At 51.4% G+C, this 19,884-nt stretch overlaps 3 protein-coding genes across 9 annotated transcripts in view; 2 read left to right on the top strand and 1 right to left on the bottom strand.

The window, feature by feature from the left end:
• Window positions 1–382: 382 nt before the first annotated feature.
• CCDC63 (coiled-coil domain containing 63) lies at window positions 383–6,283 on the top strand. Its single transcript, XM_042865897.1, has 11 exons — window positions 383–397; window positions 859–1,016; window positions 1,166–1,355; window positions 1,966–2,085; window positions 2,537–2,718; window positions 3,099–3,280; window positions 3,649–3,869; window positions 4,314–4,388; window positions 4,897–5,089; window positions 5,413–5,610; window positions 6,092–6,283. The coding sequence occupies exons 1-11, from the start codon at window positions 383–385 to the stop codon at window positions 6,199–6,201; spliced, it is 1,644 nt and encodes a 547-aa protein (XP_042721831.1). The 3' UTR covers window positions 6,202–6,283.
• Window positions 6,284–6,430: 147 nt separating this feature from the next.
• On the bottom strand, window positions 6,431–10,447 carry MYL2 (myosin light chain 2). Its single transcript, XM_042865471.1, has 7 exons — window positions 10,319–10,447; window positions 9,318–9,407; window positions 8,852–8,927; window positions 8,060–8,164; window positions 7,271–7,346; window positions 7,143–7,191; window positions 6,431–6,701 (listed from the first exon to the last, which is right to left on the bottom strand). Exons 1-7 carry the CDS (start codon window positions 10,430–10,432, stop codon window positions 6,603–6,605), a joined length of 609 nt encoding a protein of 202 aa, XP_042721405.1. The 5' UTR covers window positions 10,433–10,447; the 3' UTR covers window positions 6,431–6,602.
• Window positions 10,448–15,506: 5,059 nt separating this feature from the next.
• The window catches only part of CUX2 (cut like homeobox 2), a 53,567-nt gene continuing 49,189 nt past the window's right edge, over window positions 15,507–19,884 (top strand). For 6 of the 7 annotated variants that reach the window (XM_042865467.1, XM_042865465.1, XM_042865463.1 and 3 more), the window contains exon 1: window positions 15,507–15,568. In XM_042865467.1, the coding sequence (XP_042721401.1) occupies window positions 15,527–15,568 (42 nt within the window). In that variant the 5' untranslated portion in view covers window positions 15,507–15,526. Of the gene's footprint in view, window positions 15,569–15,738; window positions 15,784–19,884 lie in introns of those variants that run through there. The other variant, XM_042865462.1, reaches the window with a different exon arrangement.

The following is a 19,884-nucleotide window of genomic DNA, read 5'->3' as shown; positions in this document are numbered from 1 at the left end:
TGGCTGCTGGTGTGAGGGGGCCTGGCCTTTCTGGGATTTCTATGGAAACCCAGGTACCAAGCAGGATGGAAGAGCTGGAACCATCTGTTCTCCCCCCTACTTATAAACTCAGTGAGAGGAGAGCGTTTGGTGATGACATCACAACAAATGCTCTCCTTTTATTCATCATGCTGCCATCTGTGACAGATACCTCATGTGCCAAGCACGCAAGTAGGTGCTCAGGGCAGGGCAGGATGGCGCAGCCTTGACCTCTGTGCCAGCACCACTGCAACTTTGTCACCAGACTTCATTTCTCCCCTTTGAAAACAGGTGGTTCCCAGGAAGGCTCCCTCCTCTCACCCTGAGGTCTCTGCAGAGTGAACAGTGAAGTTAGACAGGAAAAATGAAGAACTCAAAGGTAAAAACCAATTAAATATTCCAGCTCGGACTTCTCCGTGGAGCCAGAACCTAACCTGCAGAGCTAAATTCTATGGTGTGATCTGGACAGGACCAGACTTCCTGCCTCTGCCTCTTAGCAAGCTGCTGGGTGACTGTAGGGGCTGATCTCATCCTCTGCATCAGGCATGGGGCCATACCCTGAGATTTGGATGCTGTGGGAGACCAATACATCAATTGTTGGCACTGGTCAAGGCCAACACCTTGCTTTGTGGTGTTGCAAGGAGAGAATTCATGGCTTGTTTCCCTGGCTCAGTGTTTGGCATACTGATGGGTACTTAGGTGGCAGTGGAGGGTTGGAGACTGTGATGAGTAGCTGGGTATGTGCTAAAAAACTGAAGGTGGGGATGGCTTTAACCCTGAGTCCAAATGAACCATTGCTTGTATTTTCTAAAGTTACCAAACTTTCCCTTTCTGCAACAGCTGAGAGGGTCCAGTTCAATGCACACACCGTCAGACTTCCCTGTGACAGAAAGGCAGATACAGGTGGAGTTCTACAGGCTGCAGAAACAGCTCCAGATAGCTGTGGAGAAGAGAAAATCTTTTGGTGCCAGCGCGAGACAACAAATACAAACTCAGGAGTGAGTACAGCTTCACTAGGCTCCATGGGCTTGGAAAGTCCCTCCATACCAAAACCTCTTGAGGACCTCAGCAGTGAGGTGGGACAAAGACCTATACCAGCCCTGCAGGAGGGATGTGCTTCATGTCATTTGTCATTCTACCTCTGCAGGAAAGAAATCCAGTCACTGAAGCAACAACACCAAGAGGTGTCATTAATGCTGAACAAGATCAGGTCCCTGAGAAACGCGATTCACGATGACAGAAACTGCAAGGAGCTGAAATGCCTTCTGCAGACCAAGGATCAGTATGATTGTCTGATTAGAGATAGAAAAGCCCTGGTGTCTGAGCTGGACAATGAGGTGAGAACATCTGAACCACTCTCTGGCTCAGCATGGTACAGCAGAGCAGAGACGTGTGACTGGCAGCTGCTAGAGGTGCTGCAGAGCCGTCCATTAATGGGAGGCTTATAGCTGGGTTGACTTTGTTAGGACCTCAGGATCTCCTGGCTCTCATAACACTTCCACCAGCCTCAGAGTTCTCTAACTACCTCATGCTTCTTGTGGATTTATTTCCACTGTCAGCTGCTCTGTTCTGCCAAACATTTTCTTTCACTCATTTATGGAGTCTGTGTGAGGATTGCTATGAAAAAAATCCATCCTCATTGCCTGTTTACCCTACACAGAGTGCTGCTGAGTTCAACACCTACTGAATTTCCCTCCAGATGCAGCTGCTTTTCCCTGGTGATGTGAAAATAAAGCAATTTCTCATTACAGTTTATGTTTCTGAGTGTGCAGAATGGGATCCTTTTGGATCAAAGATGCTTCAATAGCCATGAGCTCATTAGGGACACAGTTGCTGTAGTGCAGGTCAACAGAGGGTATTTTCTTTGGTTGAGTGTTCTGACAAAAATCCAGATTGTAGGGGTGGAGATTATACTTTGTTTTTCTTTTTTTAATTCTCTCTGTGCAGATCCTAGAGCTGCAAAAGAAGGTTGAAAGGCAAAATGTGATAACAAAGAAAGTGCAGCAAGCAAACTGCAGCAAATGGCTGCAAAACCAGGCTCAGACACTGGAATTGCATCTGAACAACGTAAGCAAACATTTTGCAGAGTTTCAGGGCCAAGCTGCAGCCCGTACAAAATGCTTTTTGATCAGTAGTTAGGGTAACAGTGCAGATGCATTTAGTTTTTACAAGCTGTACAAAGGACTCAGCTTGTTCCCTCACTGCTCCCAGAGTACCTGAAAAAACTCCTTCAAGTTTGCTGACCCAAATGCAGCACTTGTTCCGTGCCAAGAAGCCTGAAGGTGTGCACCTGTTTTGTGATAAAACTGAGCTGCCCAGAGCCACTTTACCTTGGGCAATGCCAACATCAGGTCTCTGTTATGACAAGCCTGGCTCACTGGTGCCTCACATGATTTGCAATGAGAACAGGGCAGGTCCTTTATCTCATCTCTTTCTCTTGTGTTTGTCCTAGCCTTGATCAATGCCTTTCAGCAGAGATTCTGTACCAACCAGAGCTCTTTTACTCCCCTCTCCCCAGGTCACCGTGCGTTTTGATACCATCCTGACCACCAATAATAAGCTCCAAGAAGAGATCAAAAACCTTCAAATTCAGAAAGCCACTTTGGACAACTTCTACTCAAAGCTCCATAAGCACCTGGCCCAGCAGAAAAGGAGGATGGACACTGCCATAGAGCAGGCCACGCAGGCACACAAGCAGCGGTATGTGGCTCACTGAGTCTTCAGCAGTTCAGCATTGAGGGCAATTTCAGTGATTGCTGTCAATGTGAAGGGAAACTAATTATAATTCCTGAGAGAGGATTCACTGTTCTGCCAAGGGCTGGGCGCTATCTAAAGGTTGGATGCCTGGTCCCTGAACAGACTGGTACTTCTAGAGCGTCACTTATTTCACCCATCCCAGGTATTGCTCATGATGGGATGAATTGCCCCATGGAGCTGTCTCTGCTCTGAGTCCCACCTGACCTTACACAAGAACTTGGAGCAGAGGCCAGCTCTGGTCCTATATAGTCTGCCTACAAAAATACAAATCCCTCTACCCGCACTTCTTTCCATCTATGCATGATGCAACTCTCTGTGTGCAGGGTAGAGTACCTGGCAAGGATTGCAGCCATGAATGAAAGGCACAGGCAAAACACTGCCCAGTACAACTTTGAGCTGCAGGAACGAGCACGGATCCGTGACCAGGAGAACAAGCTGAAAACCTTTGTGCTTGCCAAATATACAGATCGCTCTGAATTGGAGGAACAGGCCAAAAAGAAGGAAGGTATCACATACAAGAAATCACCCGCAGCTGAGGCTGCAAACCAGAAGTCTGCAAGGCCAGCAAGGAAGCTATTTGCAGCAGTTTGGAGCACTGCAACCCAAAGACAGCCAGGGCTAGGAGCACTGTTTGTCTTGGAGTGCCCTTGGTGCAGAAAAAGGGAAGGGGAAGCGGGAAGTGATTCCTACGTGCACCTATGGCTCCTTAAGTCCTGCTGTATTTGCCCATTCCCATGCAGACTGTGGCCTCTTTGCCTAATCTCTAGGCAGTACTGTGTTTGTTCTGATCCAAGTTCCCCATCTCCCCACTCATAGGCAGAGGCTCTTCCAGCAGAGATCCACATATCTCAGCCTCTCTGTCTTCTCCTCCAGCCTTGAAGGCAGCCCAGCGCATGAAGCGAAGCCAAGGGGAAAGCTTTGAGAGCCAGGAGGTGACATACAAGAGACTGCTGGAGCTGGCAGAGAATGGGAATATTGACCAGCTCGTGGATGGTTTCATTGAAAAGGAGGGGAAGAATTTTGCCTACTTCAGCTACGCCACAGAGCTGAACAGCGAGATGGAGAAGCTGCAGCAAAGGATCAAGAACCTCCAGGTTTGTTGCAGTCCTGCTCTCAGGCTCTCCACACCTACTGCAGAAAACACATCAGGGTCAGGGTTGTTTTTTCCTCCTCCACGTGCCCAGCATTGCTGCCTACACCAGGTTCTGACTTACAGACCATCTTAGATGAAAGCGAAGGGCAGCCAGAAGTACAGCTCCCAGATGCAGAGAAGTGCCTGCTCAAAGCTAAAAAGTGTCCCAATGCTGCCACCGTGTTTCCAGCAAAAATATTGCACGAGAAGGAGCTCAGGGAGTGTTAAGAGCTGCCTCAGCTCTGTGCGGAGCTGGCTGGAACAAGAAATGCTGCGTGTTGAGGAGTGGTCCCCAGGGGGGTCAGCTGGGGCGCCCCTGCTCCCAGGGCACAGGGATGATCCCCGGGCTCTGCACATCTGTTGGACAGGCAGCCACTGTCCCCTCCATGTGCTTCTGTTTGCACAGAATGAAATCGCTTTCTTCACAACTGACCAGGAGAACACAGAGACCAGCAGCCATCATGTCCTGAAGGAATTAGAGGTAGGATGGCTTGGATTTCCACCTGCAGAGATAGCGGGTGCTGATCTATCATAGAATACAGAATGGTTGGGTTGGAAGGGACCTCAAATCCCCCAGCCCCAACCCTGCCATGTGCAGGTTGCCCCCCTACCAGCTCAGGCTGCCCAGGGCCCATCCATGGCCTTGGACACCTCCACGGGTAGGGCACCCACAGCTCCTCACTGTTCTGTCAGTGAAAGTCTGGTCTTGACAACGCTGCTCTGGCAAGTGACTGAAAAAGCTCTGAAAATGGGTAGAAATGGGCTGTCTCAGATTTTGATGGCAGCAGAACTCCTGCCAGCCCTGGTTTTTTCAAAGCCTGGGGACCTTCTCTGTAACATGGAGAATGTGTGAGATCTCCTTCACAGGTTGTTTTTCCCCCCACAACCTCTCCTGGGATATTTCTAGTTTCTAAACTGGAAATGGCCTGCACTGGGGTGGGAGGAAAGCAGAGAGCAGTTGCGACACCTCTCAGAACCTTTGCTGATAGGAAGAGCTCAGTCAAAACACCAAGAAAGCCAATGACTATGAAGACAGATGCAAAGAAAGCAGCAAAGTCCTTGGCCAGCTCAAATCTGCCATTGAGGTCCTGTTCAAAGAGAACAACTGTGATGCTACAAAGATCAGAGAGCAACTTGGAGACAAGGGGCAGATCACAGACTTGAATCTGATGCAGTATTTAGGTGAGTTGTGGTTCCATGCCTCTCTGTCTCCCTTCCCCTTGCTCTTTTTCATTTTCATCCTTTTTTTTTTTTTTTTTTTTTTTTTTTTTTTTTTGTCTCCCTGAGACCCATTGCACCCTTGAGGAATGTGAAATTCAGATGCAAATTCCAGGCAAACTCATGAGCTAACCTGGCTATATATACATCTCCAAGCCCCATCTTGGCTCTGGGTACAGGGCCCAACCTGGGGACCTTGTCCCTGAGGAGACCATCCATCTGATGGCACCACCTGAGGGAAACCTTGCTGGGGAACATTTGTGAGCACTGTGCTCCTTCTTACACAGGTCTGGTGGAGAAGAAGACCAACGAGCTGCTGCTGATGGAGTCAATCCTGCTCTACGCAGAGGCTGATGGCTCACTAACAGCCCAGTCCTTTGACAACCCTCTGCTGGGTGGCACCAAGCTCCTACATGGCATGGATCGTGCCCACCTCTGCCCACCACCTCCCGCCCTGCTAGGTGCCATTGATGCTGCTGATGCTTGTGAGTGGGTAGCAATTGGAGAGATCAATATGATGGGGAAAGGTATTTCACCAAAGGTGTAACAATAGAAAGATCAGCATGATAGAAAGGTGCTATAAAGGAAGAAGACTGCTTACCCATATCAGAAGATTCCAGGTTTGCAGGGGAAAGCCTCAACCAAGGAGGAATCTCTAGAAAGAGGTCCTTCCCCAGTGCCAGTCAGCCTTTAAATGAGGTCCAAGGGAGGTGCAGCCAGGCTCCACCCCTTCCAATTATACAGATGAATTACCTTCATCTGTGCTCCCAGAGCTGACCGGGTCCTTTCCCCAGTTGCTCAATCAGTGCTTCAAGCTGTGACTCAACAGTTCCCATACAGAGCGTATGAGGGGGGAAAGAGGGACCGTGCCCTTACCATCAGCCCATTTGCAATGTTCTTCTGGCTCCCTGCTGGGTATGGCAGCTGTGTGATGAGGTGTGAGGGGGTGGCTGTTTTGTTTTGCAGTTGAGGCACCGCTGGACCATGCTCAGCTGCGTGAGCTGCTTCTCCCAAAATACAAGCGAGGCAGTGCTGTCAGAGCGGACAAGAAGGGGAGGAACGACATCAAGGCATGACAGCCTGGTGGTGCCGAGTTAAATAAACAGACCTGTCCTCAAACCTCTGTGCCTCTGCAGTGCCCAACCCAACTGTTGTTCTGTCTCCTGGAAGGAGCTCAATGCTTTAAGAGCTCTGTAGGTCGTATTTTGGCATGGCTTTGCCATGGGATGGCACAGTGCCCTTCCAGCTGTCAACACACCACATCAGTGCATCCAGCCAACCCCAAGCACTGCTCACACACAGCAGTTGGATTTCCTCTCACCAAAATGCACTTTATTTTGTGTTGCTGCTGTTCTGGGTTGTTATCCCCATGAAGAACAGCTCTGCACTTCCAGTGAGAGAGGGAGAAAGGGAACCTACAGTGTGACCCACATGGAGATGATTCCACAGTGCTAAACCCCAGTGTTGAATCCATGGGTTAGTCCTTCTCCTCTCCATGTGTGATGACGTGGACGAGGTTTTTGTAGTCAAGGTTGCCAGAGACGTCTGGAGGGAAGGCAGCAAACATCTGATCGATCTGCAGGAAAGAGCCGTGGTGAAAAGGGCACACAGGAAGGGTTTGGGGCTTGGCCAGGAGCTGGGGCTCAGGGCTCAGCCTGGTTTGCACAAGCTTTAGTGCATCTGCAGATCCAAGAGAATAAAGAGGGGCAAAGAATCACAGAATATCCCAAGTTGGAAGGGACCCAGAAAGTTCACTGAGTCCAGCTCCAGGCCCCATCTCTCCTGTGCCCTGCTCAGCAAAACTGCTGTGAGGCGAGAGGCGGCCAGTGGGGCTCTGGTGGGATACCATTTCTTGGTTTCTTGGGAATACATTTTTGCCTGCTCTGCCCTTCCCTTTTAAATAGGAAACTGAGACCCCAAGCTGAGCACTGTGAGAGGCAGGAGGACCCAGCACCAAAGCAGCAGGTTCAACCCGTGGGAATGGGCAGGGATGGAGGGTGGGGGCAGGAGCACATACCTCTTCCTGGGAAAACCTCTCACCCTGAGTCATCAGCATTTCTTTGATGCTGCAAATGAGAGAGCGTGGTGGGTACTGGGGGGGCCTCAACACAAACCCTCCCTCCCCTCAAACTCCCCTGCACTCACTAGGCAGATTTCAGCCCTTTGCCCTCTGGATCAAACACCTTGAACGCATTCAGGATCGTCTCCTCCGGGTCAGCGCCTGTGGGCAGCACATCCATGACCATTGGAAGCAGCGGAAGAAGCAGCCAGGAGGAGCCTCCTGCTTCCCACAACCCCCTTACGAAATACAGTGGGATTTAGAGGGTGAGGGGATTCTGCCTGAATGCTGACCCCCCTCATCCCTCCCATTTTGGTCACCGTGTGTGTCGACACGGAAAGGAGCAGATGTAGGGTTGTGGTGTGCCCACAGAGCAGGCTGTGTCACCTCCTCCCTGGCATCCAGTGCATATCTAATCTTTTGTGTGTATTTATAGAGCTCCAGGCAGAGGCCCTTGGGGCTGTGAGGCCTCCAGGAGATCTGCGGGGAGGCTGCATGCCTCAGCTTGCATAAGTGATAAGGGATGCAGCTGGGTCACAGTCACACAGGGCACTGCAGGATCTCCTGTCCCCTCTTTTTGTGGGGACAGCAGCATCATGGCAGGATGCTTGTCTTGAATGGCTGGGGCACAGAGATTTGCTCCTACTCAGCTTTGCTTAGACAACCTCTGACCCGTTCCTGGGCTCTGCACACCATGATCAACACTACCTGCATTTCCTCTGCTCCCCCCTGAACATCTGCAGGCACTTGGGGTCTCACCCTTAGGGATTGGAAGCCCCAGGAGCTGAGTGGCTTCCCCATATGGGACAGGACACAGTGGTGGTGTGAGGTGAGCACCTGCCAAGCCCACTCCTGCTCCCCAGGTTCCCTCTTACCCTTGAGTTTCTCCCCAAACATGGTGAGGAACACAGTGAAGTTGATTGGGCCAGGTGCCTCCTTGATCATCTCATCAATCTCCTCGTTTTTCACATTCAGGCGCCCTAAGAAAGAGCAGCGTTGGGTGAATGTCACAACCAGCTGCAAACTTGAGAAACTGAGCTGTGCTGCTTCGTTCCTCTGCCCCACTGTCCTAGGGATTAGCCTGATCTTCAGAAGATATTTTTGGGCAAAAATAGCAGTACTATGAGTCTCCTGGACCTGGTGACAAGGTCTTTGTTGTAATGATGAGGACAGTGGGAGATGTACCTGAACCTGGCTGTAATGGGTGAAATGAACAGGTCTGAATGCCTGCATCCTTTCACCTAAGTAAAAGGTAAAAGGCCCATTACCAGTTTGTGTTGGTCTCAGTGATGAGAGAGCCCAGCTGTGGCTTCACAGCTTCCTATGATTCCCATAAATCCTCCCAGTGCCCATAAACTCAGGGATGCTGCAGGATGGGAACATCCAGGTGCTTATTAAAGAGAGAACAAAGGGAACACTTGGCTCTAGGTAACCCAGGTGCAGGTTCTGTCTAGTACCTACATGGTCAAACACCAACTGCTCTGTGAGTTGCTCTGATTCACCATGCTAACAAAAATAGTTTGGGGTCAGGTTTTCAGCAAAACGTGCATAAGATGCACTTAACCACTAGGGCTTGGCTAAATGAGGACTCACAGCTGGTTTTGCACTTAGTTGGTCTAATATGGTCAGAGCTGCTTGGAAGGAGAGGCTCCTAAATGGGGGCTCACCGAGTGCAGCAAATGTATCTCTCAGGTCCGCCTTGTCGATGAAGCCGTCTCGGTTCTGATCCATGATGGTGAATGCCTGGAAGCAGAGGAGGAAGGCAGGGAGCACAGGGAGAGCCAACAGCCTTCACAAATGCTTCTGTACCCCTCACCCATGCCCCTCATCCTATGGCAGCCCAAGCCCAAAGCTGTGCCTTGCCCAAAGCCCTCTCACACCAAGATGAGATCAAACTGGGAGGATAACTCGAGCCTCCAACCATGGGAGCAAGCTCACAGGATGCTTTGAGGCAGCTCCATATTTAACAGTGTCACTGAGCTGTTATTCTCACTTTTAAAATAAAACAACTCAAAAAATGGGCACTTTGCCTCTTATTGCAAGCCAACTGTCATCGTTCTCAAAGCACTGAGGAAAGAGCTGAAGGTCACATTGCATCAAGGGCCCCTGGTTGCTTCTACGCAATCCACCTACCTCTTTGAATTCCTGGATCTGGGCCTGCTCAAACATGGAGAAGACATTGGAATTCGCACCTTCAATCCTCTTCTTGGCTTTCTTGGGTGCCTGCGGGGTTCAAGTATGTAGCACTCACTTACTGTCTTTTTATGGCATGGAATAAAAGCATTGAACCACCCTGTGCTTAGTCATAAGTCCTTCATGGCAGTGCTTAGCAATAAGTCCTTCATGGCAGCGTGGGGCTGGTGCCTGGTGATTCCCCACGTGCTGCTCAGGCCTGTGGGCACGTGCAGCACTCTGAGCTGCTGAGGAGCATTCAGTTTTCTGCTCTGAGTACAGATCTGTCTTTGCTTTCCTGACGAATTTGGCCAAATAGTTCGGAGCAGAAAGGAGCTGGATTTCCAATTTCTGCTTTCTCAGCTGTGGTGGATAAAGCAGTCGAGCCCAGGCTGAGATCTGCTCAGCCTCAGGAGCATGCTGCTGGCATTGCACATAGGGCTGTGGTTGTTGGATGTCTCCTCATTGCTCTGAGCCTCTCACTAAGAGCAAAGTGCTAATTAATGTATTTGCATATTTTAAAAAATGCCATCTCCTTGCACTGAGGTTTGAATCAACCAGAAACGCCCTCACTTTTGGTGAGCTGCACATCCATGCAGCTTTTTCCCTTCCAAAAATTAGGATTCTACCAAGAGAAAACACAGCAGGAGGGCTTTAGGGACAGAATTGCCCTTCCCCTATCTGCATGGGGGAAGAGAAAAGAAAAAGACAGCATTTGCCCCCAAACAGCCTCTCTGTCAGGAAGTTCTGCAGAGTGCTACCAACATAAGAGACACCTCTCTGCCCTCACTTGTCCTTGCAGGATGCTTTACATCTGCTTACCCCAGTATAGGGCTTACCCATGTTTACCCCCTTGGCCATCAGACCCTGCAGCTTCCCTCACTCTCTGCCCACTAACGCCATCCCAATAAGAACACAGTGCACAGACTCTGCCTGTTCCCACTGTGGCTCCCAGCACTCACCATGGCTTCGCAGAGGTGCTGGTGGTGCTGCAGGAGGAATCTCAGAGGCAGTCCCTCTTCTCCCCTGGACTGAAACAATAAATACACCCCATTCCAGGCTAAAAATAGCCCCATGCCCACTTTTGGCTGTAATAGGTAAACCAGCCACCCCCAACCCTCTTGTCTCTGACTTTCTCCTCCTCTAATCTGCAGTAAGCTTGCTGTTGTCACTGGTGGATGTGACATGTGAGACAGAGGCTTTCAAGGTTAGCAGCACACCAGGAGGCCCTGCAGCTCCCATGAGCTGCCACTTGAGAGGGCAGAGGCTGTGCTCTTCCCCTCTGCAGGGCTGCTGTGGGGTTATCTGGCCCAGCACTGTGCCCCCAAATCATGGTGCAGTGCCTCCCTTTTGCTTCAGGGTGGAAATGCCCCCTCATCCTTTGTAATAAAGAAGCTGCCTTATATTCCCTCACAACCAAGGGACAGGGATGTTTTGCCAAGCATCTCTAGGACCTACTGCATCTTCTGAATGGGAAAACTGGGCTCTGCTTAGCTGCTAAAGAAGGAGGAGCCCTGGATACAATGGGGACCCGTCACTTGTGATACTCCAAGAGCCAGAACCCATCCAAAAGGGGCTGGATGAGGCTGGGGATGGATGCTGAGCTCCCACAGCACGAAGATCCCCTGTATCACTCCCCACTGGGGCAGCTGTCACCCATTCAAGCCAAGCGCTTGCTCAGCCCTGGCTCTGCCATTAACTCTCCCTGTCCCAGCTGCAGGTGGGTTGGATCTGTGTGTGTTTTGCCTTTGGTATTTTTAGGCATGCTGAGGCAGATAGGAGAGCAGGGAGGGTTGGGACACGGCTGTGAACAAAAGGGGCCTTGAAAGTGGATCCTAGAGCTCAGGGCTCTGTCTGGATGCTGTCCTTGTTCTTCCAAAGGACACAGATGCCGCAGTTGATCCCTGGCACTCTCACCTCCACCCCGCTCCAGCAGTCATAGACTGAATGAGGCTTATGCTAAGACTGAGATAGATTCTGGGATGTTTTCTCGGTTCTGTCTGAGCCAAAAGACAGAGGAAACAGTAGAGATGGGCAGAGCAGGGTGAGCAGCAGTCCAGGGCACGCGGGCATGGCTGGGATCAATCACAGCACAGGCCCTCGTCTGCCAACTCCAGCTGAATCCATCGGCCAGCCAAGCCCAATTACCTTAATTTGTGGCATTAAGGAAAAATCCATAAGCATCAGGGAAGTGATGTGCAGTGGTTTAAACAGGACCAGTCGCTCATGGAGCCGCCGGCGCCTCTTGGGCACTGCCCATTGCTGGCTGTGCATCCATGTTGGGGCAGTACAGGAGGCAGCCCCGGGGCTAGGGAGAATTCCCGAATTATATTGTTTTGGGGAGCCTGGAAGAGGTTAGGCTTTGGCCTGTCTCTGCTGAATGCCTTTCTTTGAGTGGGGGCTTCAAAGGACTTCTGCATGCAAAAAGGCTGAGCACAGCCCCAGCACTCTGGCTGGGGGTGAGATGCAGATGGCTGTGAGCGTTCTGCTATCATCTGTAAGACGGCGCATCTGCTCTGCTGTGCACTTCTCACTGGCAGACATCCTCTGTGCTTCATGGGCCAGATCCTGCCCTGCAGTGAGGAGTGGAGTCTGATCTGGGTGCTTGTTGGTCCCTTCCCTGCTGTGGGTGCTGGGGACTTAGCGACACACAGAATAAAATATCTATATGGATACGTATATATAGAGAGAGAGAAAGAGAGAGAGAGAGAGCTCTGTAGTGAACAAAAGAGCCATCGGAAAGTGGCTGCAGCCTGTGAATGAATGGATGTCAGGGAATAATGCACCTATCTGTGCAATGGCAGAATCAAGCTTCGTCCCCGCTTATCTGCCCAAGAGCCTGTGTTGGACATGAAAAAGCCTTTCTAATTAATAGGACAGCCCCTCTTGAGCTCGATAAAAAATGGAGTTAAAAGCATTTGATTAACCCCAGCTCTCTGCAAGGCTCCTGAGCCCTATGTGTGCCCGCAGCCAATAATGGGGACCCCCAGCACCAGAACTGCTAATTTAGGGGATCTCAGAGCCAGCCCCTGCCCTGCCAACCTGCTTTCCTTCTGCATACCTTTTCCTCCAGCCAACATTTTGTTTCTGCCATCAGATCCATTTGATTAACCTAATACATATGTATACATGCTGGTGCATTCCCATTCAAACCAATGTAAATTACCTTTGACCAATACATTTTCCCAGGAAATCAATGCATTTTAACACTGGATAATATTTATGAAATTGAATTTTTTATTGAAGCTAATGCAATTTGCCTCTATATTATGCATTTTTATTAAACTAATGCATTTTAAATTAAACTGTTGTATATTAACTACAATGGCTGTTGGTACTTACAGTAAAATAATATATGTTTGCTGAAATCAATACATATTCCAAACCCAGGGTTTTCCAGTTAACAAGGCTGTATCAAATATAACAAATGCTTGTAGCTGCTTAATGTGATGCTTATATACGCTGGCTGCTGCATTTGTTTATTGGTAATGATTACTTTCCAAGGGAGAGAGCTTATTAAAGGTAGAAAGACAGATTTCCATGCAGCTGGTGGTGACCACCGCTTGTCCAGCGTTAGCCACAGGCGAAGGCAGTGAAGATGACCTGAATGAACGCCACCTCCCCGTGCTTCCCATGGCATAGGGAAGTGACAGGGACGAGGACGATGCCACTGTCCCCACGGTGGGGCTGTGCCCATGCTGCACGCAGGATGCGGCAACAGCAGTGGCGTTGATGGCGGAAAGCCATGAACCATGGTGTTCCGCGTCCCTCCCCGTGTCCCTGTGCGTCTCTCCCCGTGTCCCCTCCTGTCCCTCCGTGTCACCTCGTGCTCCCCGCAGTGTCACCCGGCGGGACGCGCTGCAGACCCCGAGATGGCCGCCAGGTGGCGCCATTGCAGCGGGCGCGGGGCGGGCACGGCCCGGTGCCGGCGGGGACGCAGGAGAGGGCAGGGAGAGGAGGGGGGGGGGGGGGGGGTTGGGGTGGAGAGGAAAGAGAGAGGAAAGGGGAAGGGGAGAGGGAAGAGAGAGAGAAAGGAGAGGGAAGGGAGAGGGAAAGAGAGAAGACAGTAACACCCTTACACAGCTGCACAGCCTGCTGTAGGGTTGATTTCTGCTTTCCCAGGCCAGAGGAGGCCAGGACACTGCAGAAAGGCATGAGGCAGATGGGGGGGCATTGGGGGGGTGGGACCCCTTCCAGGATTTCCCAGAGCCCAGGACACAGTTCTTGTTGTGCTGCCTTCCCTGAGCATGCGATGGGGACTCCGCAGCTGTGTGCGGGTCTGCAAGGACCACTGGCTGAGTAACAGAGCTCTGAGCTCGGGGCTGCCTCAGCCTCATGGCCTGCCGTGTCTCCGCTCATCACAACGGCACTGGTTTGGCTCAATGTGGGTCCTCGTGTCCCTCTGCCCACCCTTGGGACAAAGCATCCACGGCTGGGAGGAGGCTGGCACGTGGCACTCACTGCCCACGCTGCCTAATGGGGTCAGATCACCGCACAAAGGATTTATCGGCCGGATCACAAACGACAGGAAGGTGAGAATAAATTAACGCCTGAAATGGGAGCGTGCTGAAATCCAACAATTTTTTTTTTATTTTTTTTTTCCCCTCAAGTATGCAGAAAATCCCCTTCCATATTTTAATTAAAAGCCTTTCAAAAGAGGAGGTGAGGGGCTGCCATTTACAGCGAGCTATTGTCAGGCACACAAAGCGAAGCCATTCTGGAGACAAACTGATTTATTAACCTGCATCCCGCAGTGCTGCCAGGGCTGGGGAGACCTGATGCCCCCCGCTGCCCTTGAGGTGGCCGGGGACCCGGCTCAGGTGTGGGGCACAGCGTGACACTGTCCTCTTCCTCCTGGCTCCCACTGAGTTAGGAACGATTTGGCCGAAGTGAAGCATTCCTCCTAAGCCCACAATTTGATTTGCTCACTGGGGATGCCACGTTAGTTTTTACTTCTGATTTATGAGCTGGCTCTTCTGTAATTGATGGGCATGAGATCAGACACGAGCAGCATGAGCCATCCCAGGCCACCAGCAAGGTGACACAGGCAGGACACCAGCAGGCATTGGTACCGAAGAGCAGAAACTCAAGAGAGGTAAACTTGGATGCTCAACCTGGTCTCCTAGAATCTTTAAGGCTGGAAAAGATCACTAAGTCCAACCCCAACCCACCATGCCCATTAACCATGTCCCTCAGTGCCACATCAATACAATGGGCACAGGGTGGGCTCAGGGCTGTGGGTGCTGGCTGGCTCTCCCAGACACAGAATATTGCAAATCTTTTTGTCAAACTCTGATGTCCTGTTTGCTTGTTCTCCTGCCCAAGGTGTTCTGTGATGTTGGGACTGCAGGCAGTTCTGTGCATCTCTGAGTGGGGGTGAGAGGTGAGAAGGCTGAGGTAGAAGAAATAAAAGGACCCTTTAGCAGGTTCTGTGTGATAGGACAAGGGGGAATGGTTTAAAACTAAAAGAGGGGAGATTTAGAATGGATATACAAGGAAGAAGTTTTTACACTGAGGCTGCACAGAGAAGTGGTGGTGCCCCATCCCTGCACACAGCCACAGTCAGGGGACAGGGCTGTGAGCACTGATGGAGCTGTGGGTGTCCCTGTGCACTGCAGGCAGTGGGAACAGACAGCTCTCGGGCCTCCCCATGGCTGGATGAGAGCCGAGCTCCTACTTGTGCACGAGGTGCGTCACATCCCACCGCCCGCTCCCTGCTGGGGTCACTCAGATGCCGGGCTTGTCTGCTCAACCACCTACCTACAAACCCCAGCAGGGCTGGGAGAGCAATAGCAGGGTACCGGCGGGCAGGTTTTGTGCTTGCTTTACTGCAGTAGCTGCCCGATGCCCACCCCAAGCCGTGTAGCATTTCTCTTTATTTATTTATTGATTTTCCCCCAAACCCCGCAAATCACCGGGAAAACTTCCCCCCGGGGAGGGCAGCCCGGGTCTGCGCTAACAAAAGAGCGGAGCGCTGCGGGGCGGTGGCAGCAGCTGTGCCCGCGGCTCCGGGCCGCCCTCCGCCCGCCCCGTCGGGACCGGCGCGGCGCGGGGCGGGTCCGGGCGGGCGACGGGGCCGGCGCTGGGCCGGGCGCTGGGGGCAGCGTGCCCCCCCCCTATTCCTCCTCCCCCCCCCCCCCCCCCCAAAGATGGCGGCGGACGTGGGATCGATGCTCCGGTATCGGACGCGGTTTGATGTCCGCCGGCTCCAGGTTGGTGGCGCGGCGGTCCCCCAGAGCCCCAACCCCGGCGGGGGTTCGGCGGAGGGGGGGGCCCTCCTCCAGCCCTCCCCCCCCGCTGCTCGCCGTCCCCTCCCTCCTCCCGCCCTTCGCCATCGATAGGTATCAGAAATTGATCCCCGGTACTCCGCCGTTCCGTTCCTCCGCCGCTCTTTGTTCGCACGGAGCAGCGCATGGAGCCGCCCGAGGTGACAGCCCCGGGGGCGGGCAGGGGGGGAGGGGGGATGGAAGGCTGAAGTTGTGGGGAGCGGCGGGGTTCGCTGCCGCCCCGTCGTTAAGTTTGGGGGATCCCCTCCCCAGCCCCCTCGCAATGCCGGTGTTCAGCCGGTAATTGTCATTGCCAGTTGTCGGGGAGCGATGCGACGGTGGTAGTGGAGATGGAGAGAGGGAACGGAGCGGGAGGAGGATGCGATGCGCTCGGGGTTGGCTGGAGCCCTCCTGCGCTCCCATTGTTATTGGGGTCGGGGAGAATCAAAGCGCGCACATTTGCAGCCCCGCATGTCGCTGAACCCAATTGGCGGTGGGAGGTTGAGTCCGGTCCTGAGAGCTCTTTCGGAGCTCCGGTTGTCACCTTGTGATGGATACAGCGCCGACAGAGAGATCCTTTGTGGTCCCGCTCGGGTCACCCGTACCGTCACCGTCGGGCTGTGAAATTAACGGTGAGTCCTTTGTTAACATTGATGACCTGAGAACAAACCGGCGGTGTTGACAATGTGTGACTTCCATGGGCACGCAGCTCGTGGAGAGCCGGGCAGCGACACAATGGCTCTGCGAACGCCGCGTAATGGGATGAAACCCAACCTGGAGCCGCCACAAAAGCCGAAATGCTCATTTACATGGATATTAAAAGGGTTTATCCCTCCTGGAGATCACGGAGTTGAAAACGCGGCGTGTTTCATGGGGGAGTCAACAAATTTCAATGTGCTTTTGTAAGGCTTCGGTGCTGTATCAACAGTTCCAGCATTTAATACGTTTTGGCTTTTAAACAGATTATGCACTACAGCCTCGATCGCCAGCCCCAAAAGTACTGCAGGTAGCACGGCCACCTCTGCTCATTTATGGCATTGTGGTCAGAAGGGGATTAGGGGGATGAGAGCTCAGAATATAAAAGCATTCCTGGGTGCATCACGCTAATGACTTTTCCTGGGTGCGTGCAGAACCTTGATTTAATAGTAAATATTGGCAGTGACTTTTTTTGCAGGGTGGAAGGTAGGTGGCTGGCAGCCCCAGAGAGCGGTGGCAATGGGAACGATGGCCGTGGGGACGAGTGGCCATGGGGAGAGATGGCACTGGGTGATGGTAGCACTGGGGAGCGGTGGTGGCACGGAGTCGTGGGCAGGCAGCTGCGCTGCGGGATCACAGTGGGAAAGGTGACCTTGTGCCAGCTTGGCCTGGTGCCCTCCGTTAATAAAAAAACAACAAAAAAAAACCAAAACAACCCAGAAGGGAAACAATCCGTTTATTCTTTTTCTGAGAGCTTTTTTTTTTTTTTTTGCTTTTTTTTTTTCGTTGTCTTTATTTCTTGGGCTTTAATGCGTGGGGCTGAGCTGGCCTAGGGCTTGCTGGGAACGGCGGAGTTTGAGCAGCCCTGATGAATGGTGGGCATATGTAAAACACGCAGATAATGCGCAGCGCGGCGGCACTTTGATCGAAGCGGCATCGAGCCCTTTTACAGCAAATAGGCTCGGAAATGAGGAGAGATAAAATTCTATCAAAGATAATACCTGGCATATTTCACTGGGTTATGAGATTGTTTTATTGTGTACATTACTAATGCAGTATTTTTTTACAGCTTTCTTGTGTATAATAGTCATAACGGGATTCATACCTTTATTTTGCTCTGTGCTTTAATTTGCTTCTGCTTTACGACGTTGGGTTGAGGGCTGTATGGATTACACGCACCGTTCTGCTCTCACTCATTCCGTGCTAAACCAGCAAAAAAAGAAAACAGGAAGAGTTGAGAGCTGCTGATTTGGGCTAAAAAATACACGAGTGAGGGGAGAGAGACTGATTAGAGCCATCTTTTATCAACGGCTCCACATCGCATCATGCAGATTAGCACTGGGGTTGTGTTCCCCAGTACAAGGATGCTGACCCTGTGCAGACTTGGGCAGAAAGTTGGGTGCCCGACGTCGCGTTTGAGGAGTTTGGGGAGGAGGGAAAAGAATGTGGATGTGATTAAAATATTATAACCTTATGATATTCTGAAGTGCATAAATTTTACATATCAGCTACAGAGGGAGTTTAGACATCCATTAAATGATATGACAGCTTGACTTATCTAAATGTGCTATCATTTAACAATGTGTCAAAATTCTTCTTTATATAGATGACAGCAGTAAATAAGCTATCAGTCCTCTTGGTTGAAGCTTAATTCCTGCAGCCTGGACGAGGAAACTCGCTGTGCTGTTGTGGAACAGCCCCCAGCACGGTCGCCCCAGTGGAGTCTGGGAAGTTTTTGGGGTCTTCCCTTCCTCACTATGTAATTTGGGGCTCTGAAGGTGAGCTGGAGAATCACAGGACCATAGAATATCCTGTACTGGAAGGGACCTACTAGGATTGTAGAGTCCAGGAGCCCTGCCATCCTACAGTTGTGATGGTGGTCAACTGCATGAGTCACGGAGTTCCATGGTGGGAACAGAGATGATGCTGCCCATCCCCTATGAGTGTTGGTATTTCTCCTGAGGGCTCTCAGGGCCACCCTGCTCCATTACTGAATTGTGAATGTGGTTTGGCTTTTCAGTGGCTCTGGCTTCTACCCAAGAATCCAGGTGGGACATGGGCGGCGTTGAGGAAACGAATGCAAATTTTGGAGCAGTAGAAGTGACAAAGGTTCTCTGCAGGTGTCTGCCTTGTGGCTGGGTTTTGTGGTGTCTAAGAGGTGTGTACTGCTCCGGACACGTTTCCAGTGAGCAGGGGATTTATAAGTGGTTCTTTTTCATGTGGATTCTCTGCTGTCTAAAGCAGCTGTGCTTTGTAGTCACATATCTGTAGAGATGGCGGCGGTGTTTCTTGCTCTGTTTTCATATTAATCAAGGTCTACAGTAACCAGCAGTTCTGTTCCTCCCATTGCCATGGAGCCTCGACTGAATCATAGACTCACAAAGTTTGGAAAAGACCTCAAAGACCACCAAGTCCAACCCCAAGCCATCACCCCAGTGCCCACTGACCACGTCCCTCAGTGCCACATCCCCACGTTTGCTGAACACCTTCAGGGACAGTCACTCCACCACCTCCCTGGGCAGCTGTGCCAGTGCACTGGAATGCTCCCACCACTGCCAGTGGGCAACTGGAGCTCAGTGTGCCCTGTGGAAACCTTGATGGCTGGAGGCCCTGTGGTCTGGATGTCACCGTAATTTCATTCTGCAATACCTGCTGTTTGGTTTTATGATCGGCTGAAAGTCAGACCCTGAAGTTCCTGAAGTGTAATGTGGGTTTTTTCCTGTGGCTGAATAATTGAGATGCTGCCAGACAAGAAGAGAGCTGCAGAAAATGAGAGTTTATCTTTAGCTCTGCAGCTCTCACTTTAGAAACTGGTGACCCCAATTCCAGCTTGAAGAGTGACTTCTTCCCTAATTAATAAATCCATTAATTAATTGTGTGCGTGCTGCAGCCCATTAGAGATATACATGCTGGCCTCCTGATCCAGTTTAGTGGATTGTCTCTGTAGCCTCAGAGGGGGGAATAAAAAAAAGAGATTGTGACCAAGAGGCAAATAGGGATGGAGATGAAAATATAATTTGATCCCATGGGACGGGAGCAAAGGTTTGCAGCCCTGTGACCTCCTGCTTATGGAGCCAGGGTGCCCAGGAGAGCTTTGAGGTTTGCCATGCCCACAGTATGTGGGGCTGCTGGGTGGGTGTTGTGGCTCTGAGCCCGCATGCAGGTGGAGCTGAATGTTAAAGCGCTCAGCGATCCGAATTATTATTTATGACCAGATTAAGCAAACAGCACGCTCCCAGCCTGCGAGTCCTTTAGGAGGTGCTTGCTTAACTAGATAACCTCAGCGGAGCATGGAGAACCAGCTATTCATCTCCCTCCATATGTTGGCACAGGAGCTGCTCCCTTCAGTTAATTTTTCTTGCTGTCTGCAGAGACTTCAAATAAAAATGCAGGCATAATTGTTGTGTGCTCTGGTCCCACTGCTCCTGTTTTCTCTGCTGAACGTAAACTTAGCGGTTGGCAAGAGAAACAGCAGCGCTGAATGCAGAAGCCGTGGCTCAGCTGGGAAAGGAGCCTGTGGCTTTGAGTTTGAAACGTTCTATGCTTTTCCCCTTTTTTGCCAGCAA

Source organism: Lagopus leucura, unplaced genomic scaffold, assembly GCF_019238085.1.
Source record: "Lagopus leucura isolate 7727_CA_CO unplaced genomic scaffold, USGS_WTPT01 Super-Scaffold_806, whole genome shotgun sequence".
In the NCBI taxonomy this organism is placed as follows: Eukaryota; Metazoa; Chordata; class Aves; order Galliformes; family Phasianidae; genus Lagopus; species Lagopus leucura.
Note: the sequence above shows the minus strand (reverse complement) of the source record. Positions and strands in the feature narration are given on the sequence as shown.

Coding starts and splice junctions, on each gene's coding strand:
- CCDC63 (XM_042865897.1), top strand. Junction 2,719..3,098: donor ACGCAGGCACACAAGCAGCG/GTATGTGGCTCA, acceptor CTCTGTGTGCAG/GGTAGAGTACCTGGCAAGGA. Junction 3,281..3,648: donor ACAGGCCAAAAAGAAGGAAG/GTATCACATACA, acceptor CTTCTCCTCCAG/CCTTGAAGGCAGCCCAGCGC.
- MYL2 (XM_042865471.1), bottom strand. CDS start 10,432: ATGGGGCTATTTTTAGCCTGGAATGGGGTGTATTTATTGTTTCAGTCC. Junction 8,165..8,851: donor AGATACATTTGCTGCACTCG/GTGAGCCCCCAT, acceptor GCTCTTTCTTAG/GGCGCCTGAATGTGAAAAAC. Junction 7,347..8,059: donor GTTTGGGGAGAAACTCAAGG/GTAAGAGGGAAC, acceptor TGCTGCCCACAG/GCGCTGACCCGGAGGAGACG.